Consider the following 18,210-nt stretch of genomic DNA (forward strand, 5'->3'; position numbering starts at 1 on the left):
TTAGAAGTTCTGTCTATCTTAGTTCTCTATTCAAATGAGGTTAAGTGAATACATCCAAATCTGCTAAAATGTGTGAAAGTCAACAGAATTACTTTCCAATATTTATAAAGCTATGGTGGTTGGTATGAATAATTTCTGATTTGACACCTTCTAGTGCATGTGACTTTTTATTTCTTCATACCAAGAGCTTCTTTTTGTATTGTGTAATTACGTGGCCCCAGCAACTGCATACCCTTGTACACCGTTTTGTGCCAGTTCAACAAGGATATCCATTGATTTTTCTTCCCATTGAGATTTTGAACAGTTTCTGATGCATCAGAACCGTGCTTGTAATCAACATAGGCAAAGCCAGACTTCCATTCAATGTTTCTCGCCTTACCAAACTCAGCTATGAGCTTTTCAAATTCATCTTGTGTCAGGGCCTCCGGTAATCTGCCAAAATACACTCTGTAAGACATCATCTGCTTATATCATTGAATATCTGAGGATTCAAATAATATTAGCAGGCAAGAAGCGCGCACCAAACAGAACTTTAAATTTTCGACTTTATTTCAAAGTCATCCTCAGACAGAATAGAGTAAGAATAATCAAGTTTACCCGAAATTTGTAAGATGGAAGAACATCACACGCATAAAGAAAAAGAAAACTCAAGCACGATATTTACATTTGCTGTTGAACGACGCCATTCATGACAAAAAGACATCACTTTCTAAACTTACCACAGAAACCACTGATCTTAAACATCAACTATCTCAACGCACCACGTGGATGAAATACAAACTCATATGCTTTTCCATCAACCGTTTGCTCTCATCTGAGAAAACCAAAATCGCTTCCAAACATCAAAAAAAAGCTGTCTGTCTTAATCTCTCTTAAACGAACAACTGATGGCATCACCGCAAACCCTAATGAAACCATAGTGAACCTGACAAATTACTCACTCTCTTCTGATGAACTAGATGTGCTGAAACTAGGACTCAGATATGGTCTTCCCACTCGACCGAACCAACTAGTAATCATGGCTATTGCTGAAGACGTCTGGAGACAAATTTCAAGACTGGATTCTTTTAAGGAAGGACGATATGTTGAAGATAAGGTTAAAAACTCACTTCGCTCTTTTACATACAATTATATTTATTTAGACCTAAAAGAATTTAAGTTAAGGCGCATGAAGAGAAATATTCTGCACAAATTAACCGAAACATTTGCCATTCTCAAGCCTGATAAGGGAAATGGCATTATACTAAACCGCTCTGATTATATATCTTCTGTTGAATCCCTGTTCTCTAACCCCTCTAAGTTTAAGAAATTAAATCACGACCCGACACTAACCAGACTTCATTCTCTTCAAACAGAACTTTCATTTATACAAATCTTCGTTTATGATGCACGTTTTCGGCCATTTTCCGCCAATTTACTAATACGTCCGCTTGGCTGTCTCATGAAAAAGTGCGACTTACAGATATTAAAAAGCAGGTCCGCACGGCGTGCACGTTGTGTAGTGGAAATGATGGTGACGCGGTGACAACTTACTATCATTATGTCATTCATTGATTTCCTAAGGCAACTTTAAGCTATTACAAGCAAGCAACACCAAAGTTCAAACACAACAAGATAAGGACTGCGGCGATCGTTCAAGTCTCAAAAATCTTCCTCGGCCTCCGAAACATTCCAATTTCCACATAAAGCCCGAATCAAAATCTACGTTATAGTGCTAATCCTCTGACTGCAACTTATCACAAAAAATAAGGCACCACTAAGAATATCCAAACGTCTGCTAGAATACGCGGAGCGTTTTTAAGTTTGGTAAGCATTCCTCTGAAAAGTTTGAAATTTCGGAATTGAAAAGGTCCTTCAAAACTTCTAATCAGAACGCGTATCAAGAAATGCCTATCTTATGCACGTTTAAACAGATGAAAAAAGCTTTTTGCATTAACAGAGAAAATCACTCGAAAAAACAACACTGTAAAAATCTCAACACTTGAGCATTTTTTTAATTGTAATACACATTGTCGAAGTAAGAAGTGCAGAAAATATAAAACACAATACAAATACTTCTCTAAGTGAATGTTTGAATATAGGCAAAAACGTTGAGCAAAGTCAGTGGAACTAAAATACATCAGAATCAATAAATCATGTGCAGGAAACTTATTGGTGGGACTAAATCCCAGCTTAGTCAACCTTTATGATAAGTGCATTGATTAAACGTAAATACAATAATTCAATAATTACTGTTACTAAACAGCTTTTGGTGCAATGAATTTTTCATTTCTACTAAAAAATAACTGATTGATTATATTGGACATTTTATTATGATCCCTACTTCACAGGCAATTGTTCATTGATCAAAAGAAGAAAAATTTTGAGCATCTTAAAATGATGGACTTAAGTTACTTAAAAGTAATAAGATATTCAGTATAATACTGGTAATCTTTAAACATTACAAATATTGAAGGATTTTTGGTGTCGTTGACGACAGAATCATAGGTTTCGTTTGGATCTGCGGTGTTTTTTGATGGTGGAACCAACATGGTTGAATTACCGTTAGCGTAGTCACCAACCAAAACTCTAGCGTAGTACACATAACGTAATCCATTTGCATCTTTTGGAGAATATGTTTCCCTAAGGGAATAGCTGGCATCTCGTGCAAAATAAACACCTTTACCAAAAGCGGTGGCTATAGATTTAAAAAATAACCAAGGAAAACATAAAAAACATTGCAGTTAATTCAATGAAAAAAGATAAAAATAGAAATTAAACGTCCCAAGTACAATACCATGTATTCCAGCAAAGCTTCTGTTCAGTCCACCTGAATTAATTTTTTCAACATTATCCTTCGAAGTACCATGAAAGAGTTGTTTCTCTTTATCAGCAAAGTCTGCGTCGCCATATTTTTCTTTCATTGCCTTACGTTTTACATTATACAGCTCATATATACCCTGGTTTTGTATTCTTTCAATCTTCACTATTTCGTTGCTTGCGGTCTTGTCAAATGCGTTTTTCACATTCATATATTCATCACTCTTAGGTTGAAGTTCGAAGGCATGATATACATTATCGTCTGGAGGTGTTTCCCAATAGTCAGGAACTACAAAACCAAACGAAACATTTAAAAGTTCAATATTGAAGATGCAGTGTGAAAAAAAGATTAATTCATTCGAAATAGTTAAAAAGTGCAAGATCAAAGCATTCAACTCATTCAACCCACTCGTTCATATTTCTCAAAAAATATACCACTAAATTTTAATACGTCGAAATTCCCCATTGCACTTGAGCATTGAAATTTACTCTTTAACGCACAGTTTTTAAAATGATCCTACCTTTGCTGTTTTCTCTTTCTTCAATTTCTTTAAACATATTGCCCAATGCGTCGTTAATTTCAGGAAAATCTGTAACATGACCATTAATACAGGCCTCTCCTTTGGTGAAGTCTACCTTAATTGTGACATCAAAGTTACGCTCTACTTCACGAATTTTTTTCTTTTCACTCTCGCCAAATTTTTTGATTGTTTCGTTACAAATGGTATGCTCTACGATATTTTCTTCCATTCTCTTTAAAAAGTCTGACCAAGCACTTTCAACATACTTCATGTCATCGGAAAATATCTTGACTGACAAACCACTCGCTTCAGGATCCTTTACCTTAATCTTTGATTTACCCAATTTCTTCGAACGAAAAACATTAAAACTTTTAGAACTTTTTTTTGGATTGCGTCTTGCGTCTGGTTCAGATGAAAAATATGTTTTCGTTGCATCTTTAAATTGATCAAACTTTCCCTTCTCAAATATCACGATGCGAACCAAATTCAGAGTTGGATTTTTGCTAAGGGCCATTCGGCTTATATTATCGAATATCAAAGTCACAGATTCCCTTTCCGAGAAACCCATTGCACCGGCACCGATAGCAGAAAAGGATACATCTGTAATGCCTTTTCCTGACAAATCATCGAAAAAATTGTCGAGACATTTCTTCAGATCTTGATAGCTGGGTTTCCCGGGGCCTATGACATGAGCAATTTGATTAACTAATAACTTTCCAGCACCAGTATACTGTGTTGAAAATAGAGGGGCTGTTCCAAGGGCTTTGCATTCCTCTTCGATTTTATCACCACCAGCTTTGACCAAAGCCTTGGCGACCCCCCCTTGCAACGAGAAGTCTTCATTAGTCACGTGCATTATCAATTGAGTGGTTTCTTGGCTGATGTCAGCGCAGACGATTTCAACTCGAGGTGTTTGTTTTGGAAACTTTACCTCTAGGCTACCGTCTGGGTTTTCTTTTGTTGTTGCGCTACTTGATGTAAAGGATTGTACAAATTCAGATTGTGATTGGCCAGGAAAACCCAGATCGTGTGATGGAATATTTGTTTTAGTCGCTGATAAAATAGGCTTCATCTCTTCCACAGCACCTGAATACAACAAAAAATATTTTAAGTACATCATTTTATATAAAAAACTACATCATTATTTAACAAACCTAAGAATGCATCGACGGTTTCTTTATCTCCACCGTACGCCACGAATCGAACATTATTAACTTTCGATTGAGGATTAACAGTAAAATAAGAAGTGACTTCTTCAAAAAAGATTTTAACAACCTCCGACCGTGGGAATTTCAAATTTCCAGTTCCAATGGCGGGAAATGCAATCGAATGGAAGTTTTGGCTTTCGCTTTTCGTGACACAATTCTTTACTATAGACCTGAGAACCTGCGTATGTAAAAAATTATATGATTGAAGACGCATGAATGTAGCATGCAAATCTGCAGACTTCGAGTGAAAGGGAATAAATGAATAGGGTGCCAAACAAAGTTGCAACAGTGGCATGGCAAGCTCGATAAAGGAGAGGGGCACCATTTTCCTATATAACCTGTGGAAAACAATTGACTTGAAAAGAACATACTACAGCAGACTATGCCTATATATATGGGACCCACAACTGTCGAGTTTGCTACGTCACTATACAAAGTTAGAATTGAGACTTACAATGTTGTAACCGCTGCAGATCGAAAGCCCAAATAAACAAATGTGTTGTCAGAAAATGCATTATAGAAGAATGAAATACAAATCATTCAATTTTACTCGTAGTACTCATTTTAAAACATGATGCTGGCTGTTTTCTCCAAAGCATGTCAACTAAGATCATCTAATTTTCTCTGTTTACCTTGGCTCCATCGCCCTGTTGCCATTCAGATAAACGAACATGATAAACACTTTTACAGTTGAGTTTTCCACCACCACCAGCTTACCTTTTCTTTTGCAATGTCACCAACAGCTATGGTGATTCTTTGACCGGAAGTCATTTTTACAACTTTATCATTAACGTAAGACATAGAATCGAATGGAAGATTCATTGATGATTTCCCATCCGGCTTATGATCATCCTCAGCAACAGCGAAATCATCTTTGGCTTCGTCAAGATCGTGAGCCATAATTTTCTCAATCACACAGTTATGATTTTTTTCAATTCCACTAATGATGGCATTTGTTGCATCCAAACTCATTTGTTTCTTCATTCCCGGTGTGGAAAGTGGAAAGGTCTAAAATGTGAAGGAAAGACATTATTTTAATAATTCCCAAAAATTTTTATGATCAAGACCTTTAAGTGATAAGTGATTGACCATGTACATAACAACACTAGATCATGTGAATCACGATTTAGTTAATACCTAACTATAATCCATTTAACAGAGTTTTATGGATTACAATCCAAGGACATGTGGTCTAAAGGTAACTTAATACTCACAGAAATAAAGAAACCCAAACATCACATATACAGGCTTTTTCGGAAAAAATATTTCAAAATTTATATGTTCGACCACATAAAAGCGACCGAAAAGATCACGTGTTCTACGTCACTGCGATTCATTGAGGTCACAAATACAAAAGCTTGTAATTATCTCTTGACAAGTTCAATTAACAAACCAAAACTGTCCGAAAATAAAGAGTTGTTCGATAGAAAAACACCAGAAATACTAACCTTTGAATTAATTTCCCTTGCCTTCTTATCAAGATATTCTATCATTTTCTTTTTTCCTTTTGGAAATCCCTTCACTCGAAGTGAGTTTGCATCGGCAGTTTTTTCAACATCAACTCCTTCATTTTTCAACTCTTGCATTTTGTTCATGATTTTGTCCCAACGATGTTCTTGTAGGAAACGAACTTTTGCGGATATCACTGGTTTAAAGACGCCGTTGTCAATTTCATTTTCGGCAATTAAATTTCTCAAATCTTGTTCGGCATCCTTCATCTTAGATTCCTCACAAATAATCGAGATGTTATCTGGATTTGCTTGTTCAGTGCATATCAAAACCTTCTTGTTATTCAATTGCTCTTTTATAAACGTCGATAAATGGTCGGACTTTGCCAAAAATTTTCCAGTTTCTTCATCAATCTTTACTAACTTTTCTGACGTTTTCGATTTTATGATTTCAACAACTCGTTCTTCCTAATTTGTTAAGACATCGACATTAAAAATATTCACGCACTATATACAACTATATGTATGATAACAACATCCATGAATGACGCACCTAATCAAGCTCAAGTTGATAAAAAAAATTCTTATAAAGGAGTGAGCTGCCTGAAGAAGCATGTTTACACCATATTTAGATTTGTTAATTAGTGATAGTGAAAACGAAAGTGTTACGCGATATTCACTGATAAGTTAACTGCGTTATAATTTTTATAGAAGAGAATTTCGTATTTATTTATCTTTACCTCATCATTACCAGGCTTCTTCAAAAACATCAACTGAGGCTGTAAACCTTTAGCGCCAACATGGCCTTCAACCTCTTTAAGAATCAACATTATCTTGTCTTTCTTTAATGCTTCGTTGGCTATCTTACATTCTGTGCGTTTTAAGAAATCAATTTGACGATCACTCATCTCGATTTTAATAACGTGTATTTTATCAAGATCCTCAAAAACTCTCAACTTCACGTTTTTAATGCCTTCAGCTGTCCCAAGAACAGTCAATTTTCCTTCGGTACTCCCTCCAATACCCGGAATTTCTACGTTAGGAAACTCGATCATAAGATCGTTGAAATATCCAATGGCAATAAAGAAATTAAATTTTTCTTTATCGCTTATCATAATCTCAAAAGATTCCTTCTTGGCTTCAGCTGCGAGATCATCGATCAACTTTTTCATATCTTTCTTTTTATTTTGACATCGATTTTGCGTCCGATAAGAACAATGTTGACTTTTGAATTTTATATCGATCTCAGATTCATCTTTATTTTAAGAATATCCTGCTTTACTTGATCAAAAACAAATGTAGGAATCGTTAAAGTTTTTTCCAATGAATCAAAAGTTTTTCAACCTTTATTAAGATGTTCTCCATCTTTGGATCTTTAAAATCCTTTGTAAAATGAACAGTCGACTTGGTTTCATCGTATTTCATTGACTTTAAATCAAACTGTAACAAATTGTCATGAAACAATACATGGTTGATGACGTCACTGTCAGCATAGATGTCGCCATGAAATTCTTTTATTTTATTTTCAGGTTTGTCCAATTCTTCAAATCTTCATATAATGGTAGTACAGTTAAAGGCGTGTCCTTAATGACATGATCATTCTTCACCAGGTTTGAAACAGCTAAAATGAAATTGGAATTCAAAATTAAAGTTTGCAAGCTAGCTATCAGGGATGGATTCACAATGCTTTTCTAAGAGGGGGGGGAAGGGCTCTGGTTTTGATTATTTTTTGATGGCTACTTGTCGCGTTTATGTCAGACTTTTTTTGTTAAATTCTGATATCTTTTTGATATGATTAGTAGATTTATGAAAGTGTGCTCTATCAAATACTATTTACAATTGCTTTTGCTAAATGTTTTGTATGTTAGTATTTTGTTGTGAAATTAGCACCCTTACCGCAACCCACTCTAGCCAAGGCTCCCATAAATCCAGCTCTGCTTGCCGTTCCAATATTTTATGAAAAAAATAACATCCTTTTAAAGAAAAAACAGTTGCCAAGAAAAACGTTCAAATACCTGATGAACTTATCAAACAAATTTTCGCAATTCCGTTGTTTTGGTCAACCTCCATATTAGTGACTTCATCTCCACCAGTATTTCGATTAGAAAATTTATACTTGACATCCTCACTATTGGCATTTTTTGGTATTTTCTTCACCTTTATTCCCTTGGTCAGTGGAGCAAATTTGAAAGACACTAAACGCCCTCCCAGTATCAAATTTTTGGAGCTGTTTTTTTCTTTATAATGATCTTCATCTAAAAATCAAACAAAATTTGCGCAATAATCAGTGGCGTGGTACAAGTATTCAATCAAGCCAAACTGGAACAACAACAAACAATCGAAATCATTGAAGTTCTAAGTAATTTTTGATAATCGAACTAAAAATACCTTTAATTTCCTCTTCAAGGATAACAACAGCTTTTCCGTGTTTTCCAAGAAAAATCTTGAAGACAACTGTATTCTTCTTTGATTCAACAAAGTTCTTCAATGTCTCCACGTTGATATCAGGACTGAGATTTGTGACAATCAATATACTTCGGTCCTCGGTGGGTACGTAGTCAGCGGTCACTTGAAGCGGACTTCCTTCGTGTACAAGAGGTGTTTCTTTGGCCTTTTTCAACACGTTTTCAGCGTCTAAGAAGATTCGTTCAAGCAACATATACATTACCACAAACAATCACATATTGATATAATTTTTTATCCTTTGAGTTTATATCTACTACCTTTTGAGGAAACGTAAGTCAATCGAGCTACGGTTGGAGACAATCGCGTAAATCCTTTTTTTCCCTCACGAAGTTCACCTCCACCACATCTTCGTTCGTTTTCAAAAAATAGTGTAATCGAATCGTTGGTGCAGGACTCTTTAAAACCACTAACATAAATTGTGGCTTTGTCTTCATCATCTTCTGCCTGAAATGAATCAACGTCGTCATTGTTGCCCAAGGCAATGTATTGCATTTTCCTTTTGTTGGAGACAATTACGCATAAGATAAACTGCGCGGTAAAGTGAATAGTTTGACTCCAGGAGTACATGTAATAAACTGTGCAGTTTGCAAAAATCGTGTTCATAGACGATATAATTAGGTAAAAATAACCACACAAAAATTACCAGAACAGTTTTCAAATATGATTTCTATTATTAAACATTTTTATATCTTACCGTAATTTTAACGGATTCCGTCTTTGCGGCAGATGTGAGCTCATCGACCAATTTTTCGATGTCTTTCTTTTTCATCGTGATTTCTTTCTTGCGTCCAAAAAGAACGTTTGGCTTCTCAAATCTTACCTCGATTTCTGAGTCAACTTTGTTTTCAAGAGCCTTCAGCTTCACTTGATCGAAAACAATTGTGGGAATTACCAACGTTTCCTTTTCAAAAGAATTAATGTATACTTTTAACCTTTTACTTAGATCTTCTCCATCCTTAGCATCTTCAACATCCTTTGTAAAATGAAAAGTCGACTTGGTTTCATCGTATGTCACTGACTTTAAATCAAACTGAGACATATTGTGATGATGAATCATATGGTCAACGAAGTCGCTTTCACAAGGGATGTCGCCATGAAATTCTGTTATTTTATTTTCAGATTCATCCAATTCTTCAAAATCTTCATATAACGGGATCACTGTTAAACGTGTCTCCATGATGTCATGGTCTTTCTTCACCAAGTTGGAAACAACTAAAATGAAATACGTAAGTTCAAACAACACTGAACAACGTGGTCTTTTTAGATGATGATACATAAAGTTTGATTTGGTATAAAAGCTCTTCCAATATATTTCGTGAAAAATTAACATCCATTACAACAAAAGACCGTTTCCAAGAAGAAAGATCAAATACCTGACGAACTTTTAAAAAAACGTTTGGCAATTCCGTTATCTTTGTCAAACTCCATATTGATGACTTCACCTCCACCAGTCCTGGGATTAGAAAATTTATACTCGACATCTTCGATTTTGGCATTTTTTGGTATTTTCTTCACCCTTATTCCCATGCTCAGTGGAGCAAATTTCAAAGACACTGGACGTTCTCCTAATTTTAGATTTTTGGAATTGTTTTCTTCCTTGGAATCACCTAGAAATCAATTATAACAAATCACGAGGTACGCCTCTTCACTCCACGTAAAAAATTTAGCGCGAGCAAGAAAGACGTCCAAGTTTGATTTAACATTTTCTCGTCAACCTAAAAATACCTTTAATCTCTTCGTGAAGTATGATAACAGATTTTCCATGTTTTCCAAGAATGATTTTAATCACATCTGTTTGTTTCTTTATTTCAACGAAGTTCTTCAACGTTTCCACGTTTGTATCAGGACTGAGATTTGTGACCATCAATATACTTCGATCCTCAGACGGTATATAGTCAGCAGTAACTTGTACAGGACACCCATTGAGTACAAGGAGCTTTTCTCTGGCCCTTTTCAGCACGTTCTCAGCGTCTAAGGAGATATACTCAATCAAAATACGTTATTAAACAATGACTATTTTAATTCTTTTCATCATTAGAGCTTCCACGTTACCTTTTTGGGAAACGTAAGTTAAACGAGCGACGGTTGGTGACAATCGCTCAAATCCTTCTTTCCCATCACGAAGATAGCCTTCACTACACTTTCGTTTATTTTCAAACAATAACGTGATCAATTCCTCAGTGCAGGACTCTTTAAGACCGCTGACATAGATCGTGGCTTTCTGTTTATCATCTTCTGTCGAAACTGAATGAACGTCGTCATTGTTGCCCGAGGCACTGTTTTCATTTTCCTAAGCGAAAGCAATCATACTTACGATGAATAGAACAGTTTGCATAACTCGTGCTCACAGACCATATAGTTTGGTAAAAAAATTTAACCATAAAATATAAATACCTGAGAAGTTTTCAACCATGAACTGTATGACCGAACATCAAGTTCACAACCCTTAATTATTTGTTTTTGAGGATGATTTAAGACTTTTAAAGAATCTATGAAAAAAAATACAGTTGTGATATGAAGGAAGCTAGTTGATTGTCAGGCTTTGTACCATTCATTTTCAGTCATCTTTACTCTAGAGTTATTGATACAAGAATTACTAATTGTATAGACATACAGCATGTCAAACTTTGAACTAACATAAAAGAAACACAAGCTGGAGACCGTTCAATCGCTCTTAAAAACGTTCAGAGTGAATAAGTGAAAACGAAAGTTCACAAAATACAATTGCATTAGTGCACTATCAAATGTCAGATGATTGAGCTCAATTATGAAAGGCAGAAAAGATACTGCACTAAATAATTGATATAAAGTTTTACTTTCAATAAATTTATTTGTCAACACAAACCTTCCGAAGAGTCGAAGATTACAAAAGCAACACCTTTCTTCAGTTTAACCTCATCAACGTAACCTCCACCATTTTTTTTCTTCTGAAAGTGGATCGTGAATTCAACTTCACCTACTCCTGATGGAGGATTTAAAACGACAATTGCTCTACTGTCATCCATTGCGTACAGTTGACCAATTCATAAACGCTAGGCCATAATCACCTCTGTCAGAGACCTAAAATTGTGAAATTGCCAAATCGAATTTCACTTTCACTACAATTCCATGAAAAGTATAAACAATCATGTGGATTTTGTGTTGTGTTTTGTCACGTGTTTTGTTGTTAGATTGCGGGCTCGAGGTATAACAAAATAAATAATTGAATAAAAGTAAATAGCAAATGTTGGTTAAAGTCAACAGCATAATATATTATACGAAAACAAATGAAATGGCTTAGTTACATTGAGAAACGGAGTCAAAGGTTGTTAAAGGTATTATGAAAATAAATATGACAGAACTTATGGAAGTTAAATATATGTGTTTATATATTATGTCATTCATTAAAATTTGCTTCCAATTGTAATATATACTAACAATTGTACAATATGTTGTTGGATATTAAATGCCCAATTGCAAATCAAGCCATATTTTTAACAAGTTATTGTAAAATTACAGATAAATTTTCAGAAACAGTTCATCTTTTGTTGAACGATCCTTTAATCAATGAATAATGAGCTTCTATAGAATCCAGGAACATGTAGCATGTTATGTAAGGAATATACTTATCCCCTGTCGTAGCCAGCCTGCAAGTCACACCAATGTACGTACGTAAATCTCCGATAAGTTTGCATTATATAGATTTCCTTAGAAATCTATTAATTGTTTGCACTTTCAATACAGAACAAAATATTTGCACAGTATGACCAAATTTGTGGGCTGGCCATGCCAATGATTGTGCCATCCAAATAGCATGATCTCATCGTTATAATTAAAAGTAGATTCAACAAGTGCCATTGCATCGAAGACAAACTTACAAACAAAGGCGAGTTTACTTGTCTAATAAAATTACATTTTTACACAATGGAATAAAATGACATTTTTACAGAACAGAATAAATGTTTGTAAATGTAGATCGTCCAGGTTCGTATAGTCCTGAGGACTGTTTTTGTTGTTGTTGACTGACATTTCGACAACCTTAGCGGCAGTCATCTTCAGAGTCAAAAACTTTCAAAATCTTTTGATGCATCAGAACCGTGCTTGTAATCAACATAGGCAAAGCTAGACTTCCATTCAATGTTTCTCACCTTACCAAACTCAGCTATGAGCTTTTCAAATTCATCTTGTGTCAGGGCCTCCGGTAATCTGCCAAAATACACTCTGTAAGACATCATCCGCTTATATCATTGAATATGTGAGGATTCAAATAATATTAGCAGGCAAAAGGCGCGCACCAGGCAGAACTTTCACTTATACAAATCTTCGTTTATGATGCACGTTTTCGGCCATTTTCCTCCAATTTACTAATTGCTTCATTGCGCGTACATTTTACCAATCGTCCGCTGGCTGTCTAGTGAAAAAGTGCGACTTACAGATTTGAAAAAGCGGGTCCGCCGCATGGCGTGCATGTTGTGTTGTGGAAATGATGGTGACGCGGTGACAACTTAGTATCATTATGTCATTCATTGATTTCCTAAGGCAACTTTAGGCTATTACAAGCAAGGAACACCAAAGTTCAAACACAATAAGATGAAGACTGCCGCGATCGTTCAAGTCTCAACAATCTTCCTCGGCCTCCGAAAGATTCCAATTTCAACATAAAGTCCGAAACAAAATCTACGTTATAGTGCTAATCCTCTGACTGAAACTTATCAGAAAAAATAAGGCACCACTAACTTTATTTTTGAAGAAAATCCAAAAGTCTGCTAGAATGCGCGGATCGTTTTTAAGTTTGGTAAGCATTCCTCTGAAAAGTTTGAAATTTCGGAATTAGAAAAGTCCTTCAAAACTTCTAATCAGAACGCCTATCAAGAAATGCCTATCGTATGCAAGTTTAAACAGATAAAAAAGCTTTTTGCATTAACAGAGAAAATCACTCGAAAAAAGAACACTGTAAAAAATCTCAACACTTGAGAATTTTTTTTAATTGGAATATACATTGTCGAAGTAAGAAGTGCAGAAAATATAAAACACAATACAAATACTTCTCTAAGTGAATGTTTGAATACAGGCAAAAAACGTTGAGCAAAGTCAGTGGAACTAAAATACATCAGAATCAATAAATCATGTGCAGGAAACTTATTGGTGGGACTAAATCCCAGCTTAGTCAACCTTTATGATAAGTGCATTTATTAAACGTAAATACGATAATTCAATAATTACTGTTACTAAACAGCTTTTGGTGCAATGAATTTTTCATTTCTACTAATAAATAACTGATTGATTATGTTGGACATTTTATTATGATCCTTACTTCACAGGCAATTGTTCATTGAGACATTTTGAATAAATACATGATCGAAAGAAGAAAAATTTCGAGCATCTTAAAATGATTGACTTAAGTTACTTAAAAGTAATAATTAAATGAAGATAGGATCTTCGCACTTTGCTGGACAATTTAAGCATTCGAATCCCGTTGAGTCACCTGAATTTTTCAGGTTCATGAGACAATTGCTTAAATTATCCAGCAAAGTGCGAAGATCATATCTTCATTTAATTTCAAACACCGCACTGCATAAAACATTCTTAAAAGTAATAAGATATTCAGTATAATACTGGTAATCTTTAAACATTACAAATATTGAAGGATCTTTGGTGTCGTTGACGACAGAATCATAGGTTTCGTTTGGATCTGCGGTGTTTTTTGATGGTGGAACCAATATGTTTGACTCACCTTTAGCGTAGTCACCAACCAAAACTCTAGCGTAGTACACATAACGTAATCCATTTGCATCTTTTGGAGAAAATTTTTCGTTAAGGGAATAGCTGGCATCTCGTGCAAAATAAACACCTTTACCAAAAGCGGTGGCTATAGATTTAAAAAATAACCAACGAAAACATAAAAAAACATTGCAGTTAATTCAATGAAAAAAAGATAAAAAATAGAAATTAAACATCGCAAGAACAATACCATTTTTTCCAGCAAAGCTTCTGTTCAGTCCACCTGAATTAATTTTTTCAACATTATCCTTCGAAGTACCATGAAAGAGATATTTCTCTTTATCTGGAAAGTATGCGTAGCCATATTTTTCTTTCATAGCCTTACGTTTTACATTATACAGCTCATATAAACCCTGGTTTTGTATTCTTTCAATCTTCACTATTTCGCTGCCTGCGGTCTTGTCAAATGCGTTTTTCACCTTCATATATTCATCACTCTCAGGTTGAAGTTCGAAGGCATGATATACATTATTGTCTGGAGGGGTTTCCCAATAGTCAGGAACTATAAAACCAAACGAAACATTTAAAACTTTAATATTGAAGATGCAGTGTGAAACAAAAGATTCATTCATTCGAAATAGCTTGAAAAAAAAGTGCAAGATCAAAGCATTCAACTCATTCAACACACTGGTGCTTATTTCTCAAAAAAATATACCACCAAATTTAATACGTCGAAATTCTCCCATTGCACTTGAGCAAGAATTGAAATTTACTCTTCTAAAACACAGTTTCCGCACTTAAATGATCCTACCTTTGCTGTTTTCTTTTTCTTCAATTTCTTTAAACATATTGCTCAATGCGTCGATAATTTCAGGGATATCTTTAACATGACCATTAATACAGGCATCTCCTTTGGTGAAGTCTACCTTAATTGTGACATCAAAGTTACGCTCTACTTCATGAATTTTTTTCTTTTCACTCTCGCCAAATTTTTTGATAGTTTCATTACGAATGGTATGCTCTATGATATTTTGTTCCATTCTCTTTAAAGAGTCTGACCAACCACTTTCAACATACTTTATGTCATCGGAAAATATCTTCTTGACTTTCAAACAAGTCGCTTCAATATCCTTTACCTTAATCTTTGGTTTACCAAATTTCTTCGAAAGAAAAACATTAAAAGGTTCGAAGATGCTGCTACTGTTTGTATTTTCAAAAGCTAATCTCCTCAAATCTCGTTCGGCATCCTCCATGTTGGATTCCTCGCACACAATCCTGAAGTAACCAGAATTTGCATGTTCAGTACATATGACTGCATTGTTTTTCGACAATTGGTCGCATTTCAATTCAAGGTCGCAATAAGTTGTCAAATATTTTGCAGTTTCCACGTCGATCTTAACCCACTTTTCTTTTATTTTCGATTTTACGATTTCAATAACTCGTTGTTCCTAATTTGTCAAGACACCGACATTAAAAATATTTACGCACTATATACAACTATGTATACTAAAAAATTTCGTATAAAGGAGTGAACTGCCTGAAGAAGCATGTTTACACCATATTTAGATATGTTAATTAGTGATAGTGAAAGCGAAAGTGTTACGCGATATTCACTGATAAATTAACTGCGGTATAGTTTTTATAGAAGAGAATTTCGTATTTATTTAACTTTACCTCATCATTACCTGGCTCCTTCAAGAACATCAACTGAGGCTGTAAAAATTTAGCGCCAACACGGTCGTCAATCTCTTCAAGAATTAACATTACCTTGTCTTTTTTTAATGCTGCATTGGCAAATTCGCAGTAGGTTCGCTCTAAGAAATCCAGTTGAAGATCACTCAATTTGATCTTAACGACGTGTATATTATCAAGATCCTCAAAAACTTTCAACTTCACGTTTTTCACGTCTTCAGCTGTCCCAAGGACAGTCAATTTACCTCCGGTACTCCCTTCAATACCAGGAATGTCCACATCTGGAAACTCGATCAACAGGTCTTTGAAATATCCAATGGCAATGAAAAAATGAAACTTCTCTTTATTTTTTATCTCAATATCAAGGCAATCCTTCTTGGCAGCAGCTGTGAGTTCATCAACCAGTTTTTGAATATCTTTCTTTTTTGTGCTGACATCGGTTTTGCGTCCGATAAGAACAATGCCAGACTTTTCAAATTTAACCTTGATTTCAGATTCATCTCTATTTTCAAGAACATCCAGCTTTACTTGATCATATACAAATGTAGGAATCGTTAAAGTTTCCTTTGCAAATGAATCGACAAATATTCTCAACCTTTTAGTAAGATGTTCTCCATCTTTGGGATCTTCAACATCCTTTGTAAAATGAAAAGTCGACTCGGTTTCATCGTATTTCATTGACTTTAAATCAAACTGTAACAAATCGTCATGAAACAATACATGGTTGACGACGTCACTGTCAGCACAGATGTCGCCATGAAATTCTGTTATTTTATTTTCAGGTTCGTCTAATTCTTCAAAATCTTCATATAATGGTAGAACAGTTAAAGACTTGTCCTTAATAACATGATTTTTCTTCACCAGATTTGAAACAGCTAAAATGAAATTGGAATTCAAAATTAAAGTTTGCAAGCTAGCTATCAGGGAGGGATTCACAATGCTTTTGTAAGAGGGGGGAGGAGCTCTAGTTTTGATTATATTTCGATGGCTACTTGTCGTGTGTATGTCAGACTTTTTTGTTAAATTCTGATATCTTTTTGATATGATTAGTTGATTTATGGAAGTGTGCTCTATCAAATACTATTCACAATTGCTTTTGCTAAATGTTTCGTATGTTAGTATTTTGTTGGGAAATTAGCACCCTTACCGCAACCCACTCTAGCCAAGGCTCCCCTAAATCTAGCTTTGCTTGCCAATACCTGACGAACTTATCAAAAAAATTTTCGCAATTCCGTTGTTTTGGTCAAACTCCATATTGGTGATTTCATCTCCACCAGTATTTAGATGAGAAAATTTATACTTGACATCCTCGCTATTGGCATTTTTTGGTATTTTTTTCACCCTTATTCCCTTGGTCAATGGAGCAAATTTGAAAGACACTAAACGACCTCCCAGTGTCAAATTTTTGGAGCTGTTTTTTTCTTTATAATCATCTTCATCTAAAAATCAAACAAAATTTATTCAATAATCCATGACGTGGTACAAGTATTCAATCAAGCCAAACTGGAACAACGGCAAACCGTCAAAATAATTGAAATTCTAAGTAATCTTTGATAATCGAACTAAAAATACCTTTAATTTCCTCTTCAAGGATAACAACAGCTTTTCCGTGTTTTCCAAGAAAAATCTTGAAGACAACTGTATTCTTCTTTGATTCAACAAAGTTCTTCAATGTCTCCACGTTGATATTAGGACTGAGATTTGTCACCATCAATATACTTCGGTCCTCGGTGGGTACGTAGTCAGCGGTCACTTGAAGCGGACTCCCTTCGTGTACAAGAGGTGTTTCTTTGGCCTTTTTTAACACGTTTTCAGCGTCTAAGGAGATTCGTTCAAGCAACACATACATTACCACAAACAATCACATATTGATATAATTTTTTATCCTTTGAGTTTATATCTACTACCTTTTGAGGAAACGTAAGTCAACCGAGCTACGGTTGGAGACAATCGCGTAAATCCTTTTTTTCCCTCACGAAGTTCACCTCCACCACATCTTCGTTTGTTTTCAAAAAAAAGTGTAATCAAGTCGTTGGTGCAGGACTCTTTAAAACCACTAACATAAATTGTGGCTTTGTCTTCATCATATTCTGCCTGAAATGAATCAACGTCATCATTGTTTCCAGGGCAATGTTTTGCATTTTCCTTTTGTTGGAGACAATTACGCATAAGATAAACTGCGCGGTAAAATGAATAGTTTGACTCCAGGAGTACATGTAATAAACTGTGCAGTTTGCAAAACTCGTGTTCATAGACGATATAATTAGGTAAAAATAACCACACGAAAATTACTAGAACAGTTTTTAAATGTGATTTCTATTATTAAACATTTTTATATCTTACCGTAATTTTAACGGATTCCGTCTTTCCGGCAGA

At 35.0% G+C, this 18,210-nt stretch overlaps 3 protein-coding genes across 3 annotated transcripts in view; all 3 read right to left on the bottom strand.

Annotated features, from left to right (window-relative positions):
* Nucleotides 1–18,210, bottom strand: part of LOC124433278 — a 51,651-nt gene that overhangs the window by 30,989 nt on the left and 2,452 nt on the right. The window contains exons 6-9 of the mRNA XM_046983039.1: nt 9,816–9,884; nt 9,137–9,654; nt 8,700–8,886; nt 8,365–8,610 (exon numbers count right to left, since the gene is read on the bottom strand). Of these exons, the coding sequence (XP_046838995.1) occupies nt 8,365–8,610; nt 8,700–8,886; nt 9,137–9,654; nt 9,816–9,884 (1,020 nt within the window). The remainder of the gene's footprint in view (nt 1–8,364; nt 8,611–8,699; nt 8,887–9,136; nt 9,655–9,815; nt 9,885–18,210) is intronic.
* LOC124449554 (protein mono-ADP-ribosyltransferase PARP14-like) lies at nt 1,968–7,177 on the bottom strand. Its single transcript, XM_047000495.1, has 7 exons — nt 6,717–7,177; nt 5,977–6,444; nt 5,246–5,536; nt 4,475–4,706; nt 3,321–4,406; nt 2,777–3,088; nt 1,968–2,677 (listed from the first exon to the last, which is right to left on the bottom strand). The coding sequence occupies exons 1-7, from the start codon at nt 7,146–7,148 to the stop codon at nt 2,391–2,393; spliced, it is 3,108 nt and encodes a 1,035-aa protein (XP_046856451.1). The 5' UTR covers nt 7,149–7,177; the 3' UTR covers nt 1,968–2,390.
* On the bottom strand, nt 10,120–12,767 carry LOC124449642. The gene is made up of 5 exons (XM_047000600.1): nt 12,570–12,767; nt 11,288–11,502; nt 10,837–10,931; nt 10,495–10,732; nt 10,120–10,413 (listed from the first exon to the last, which is right to left on the bottom strand). The coding sequence occupies exons 2-5, from the start codon at nt 11,445–11,447 to the stop codon at nt 10,139–10,141; spliced, it is 768 nt and encodes a 255-aa protein (XP_046856556.1). The 5' UTR covers nt 11,448–11,502; nt 12,570–12,767; the 3' UTR covers nt 10,120–10,138.

Source organism: Xenia sp. Carnegie-2017, unplaced genomic scaffold (assembly GCF_021976095.1).
Source record: "Xenia sp. Carnegie-2017 unplaced genomic scaffold, XeniaSp_v1 HiC_scaffold_13, whole genome shotgun sequence".
NCBI lineage: Eukaryota > Metazoa > Cnidaria > Anthozoa > Malacalcyonacea > Xeniidae > Xenia > Xenia sp. Carnegie-2017.

Coding starts and splice junctions, on each gene's coding strand:
- LOC124449554 (XM_047000495.1), bottom strand. CDS start 7,148: ATGAAAAAGTTGATCGATGATCTCGCAGCTGAAGCCAAGAAGGAATCT. Junction 4,407..4,474: donor AACCGTCGATGCATTCTTAG/GTTTGTTAAATA, acceptor TGTTGTATTCAG/GTGCTGTGGAAGAGATGAAG. Junction 3,089..3,320: donor AGAAAGAGAAAACAGCAAAG/GTAGGATCATTT, acceptor TTGGTTTTGTAG/TTCCTGACTATTGGGAAACA.
- LOC124449642 (XM_047000600.1), bottom strand. CDS start 11,447: ATGGATGACAGTAGAGCAATTGTCGTTTTAAATCCTCCATCAGGAGTA. Junction 10,932..11,287: donor AATCTTCGACTCTTCGGAAG/GTTTGTGTTGAC, acceptor TTTTTTTCATAG/ATTCTTTAAAAGTCTTAAAT. Junction 10,733..10,836: donor CATGGTTGAAAACTTCTCAG/GTATTTATATTT, acceptor GCTTTCGCTTAG/GAAAATGAAAACAGTGCCTC.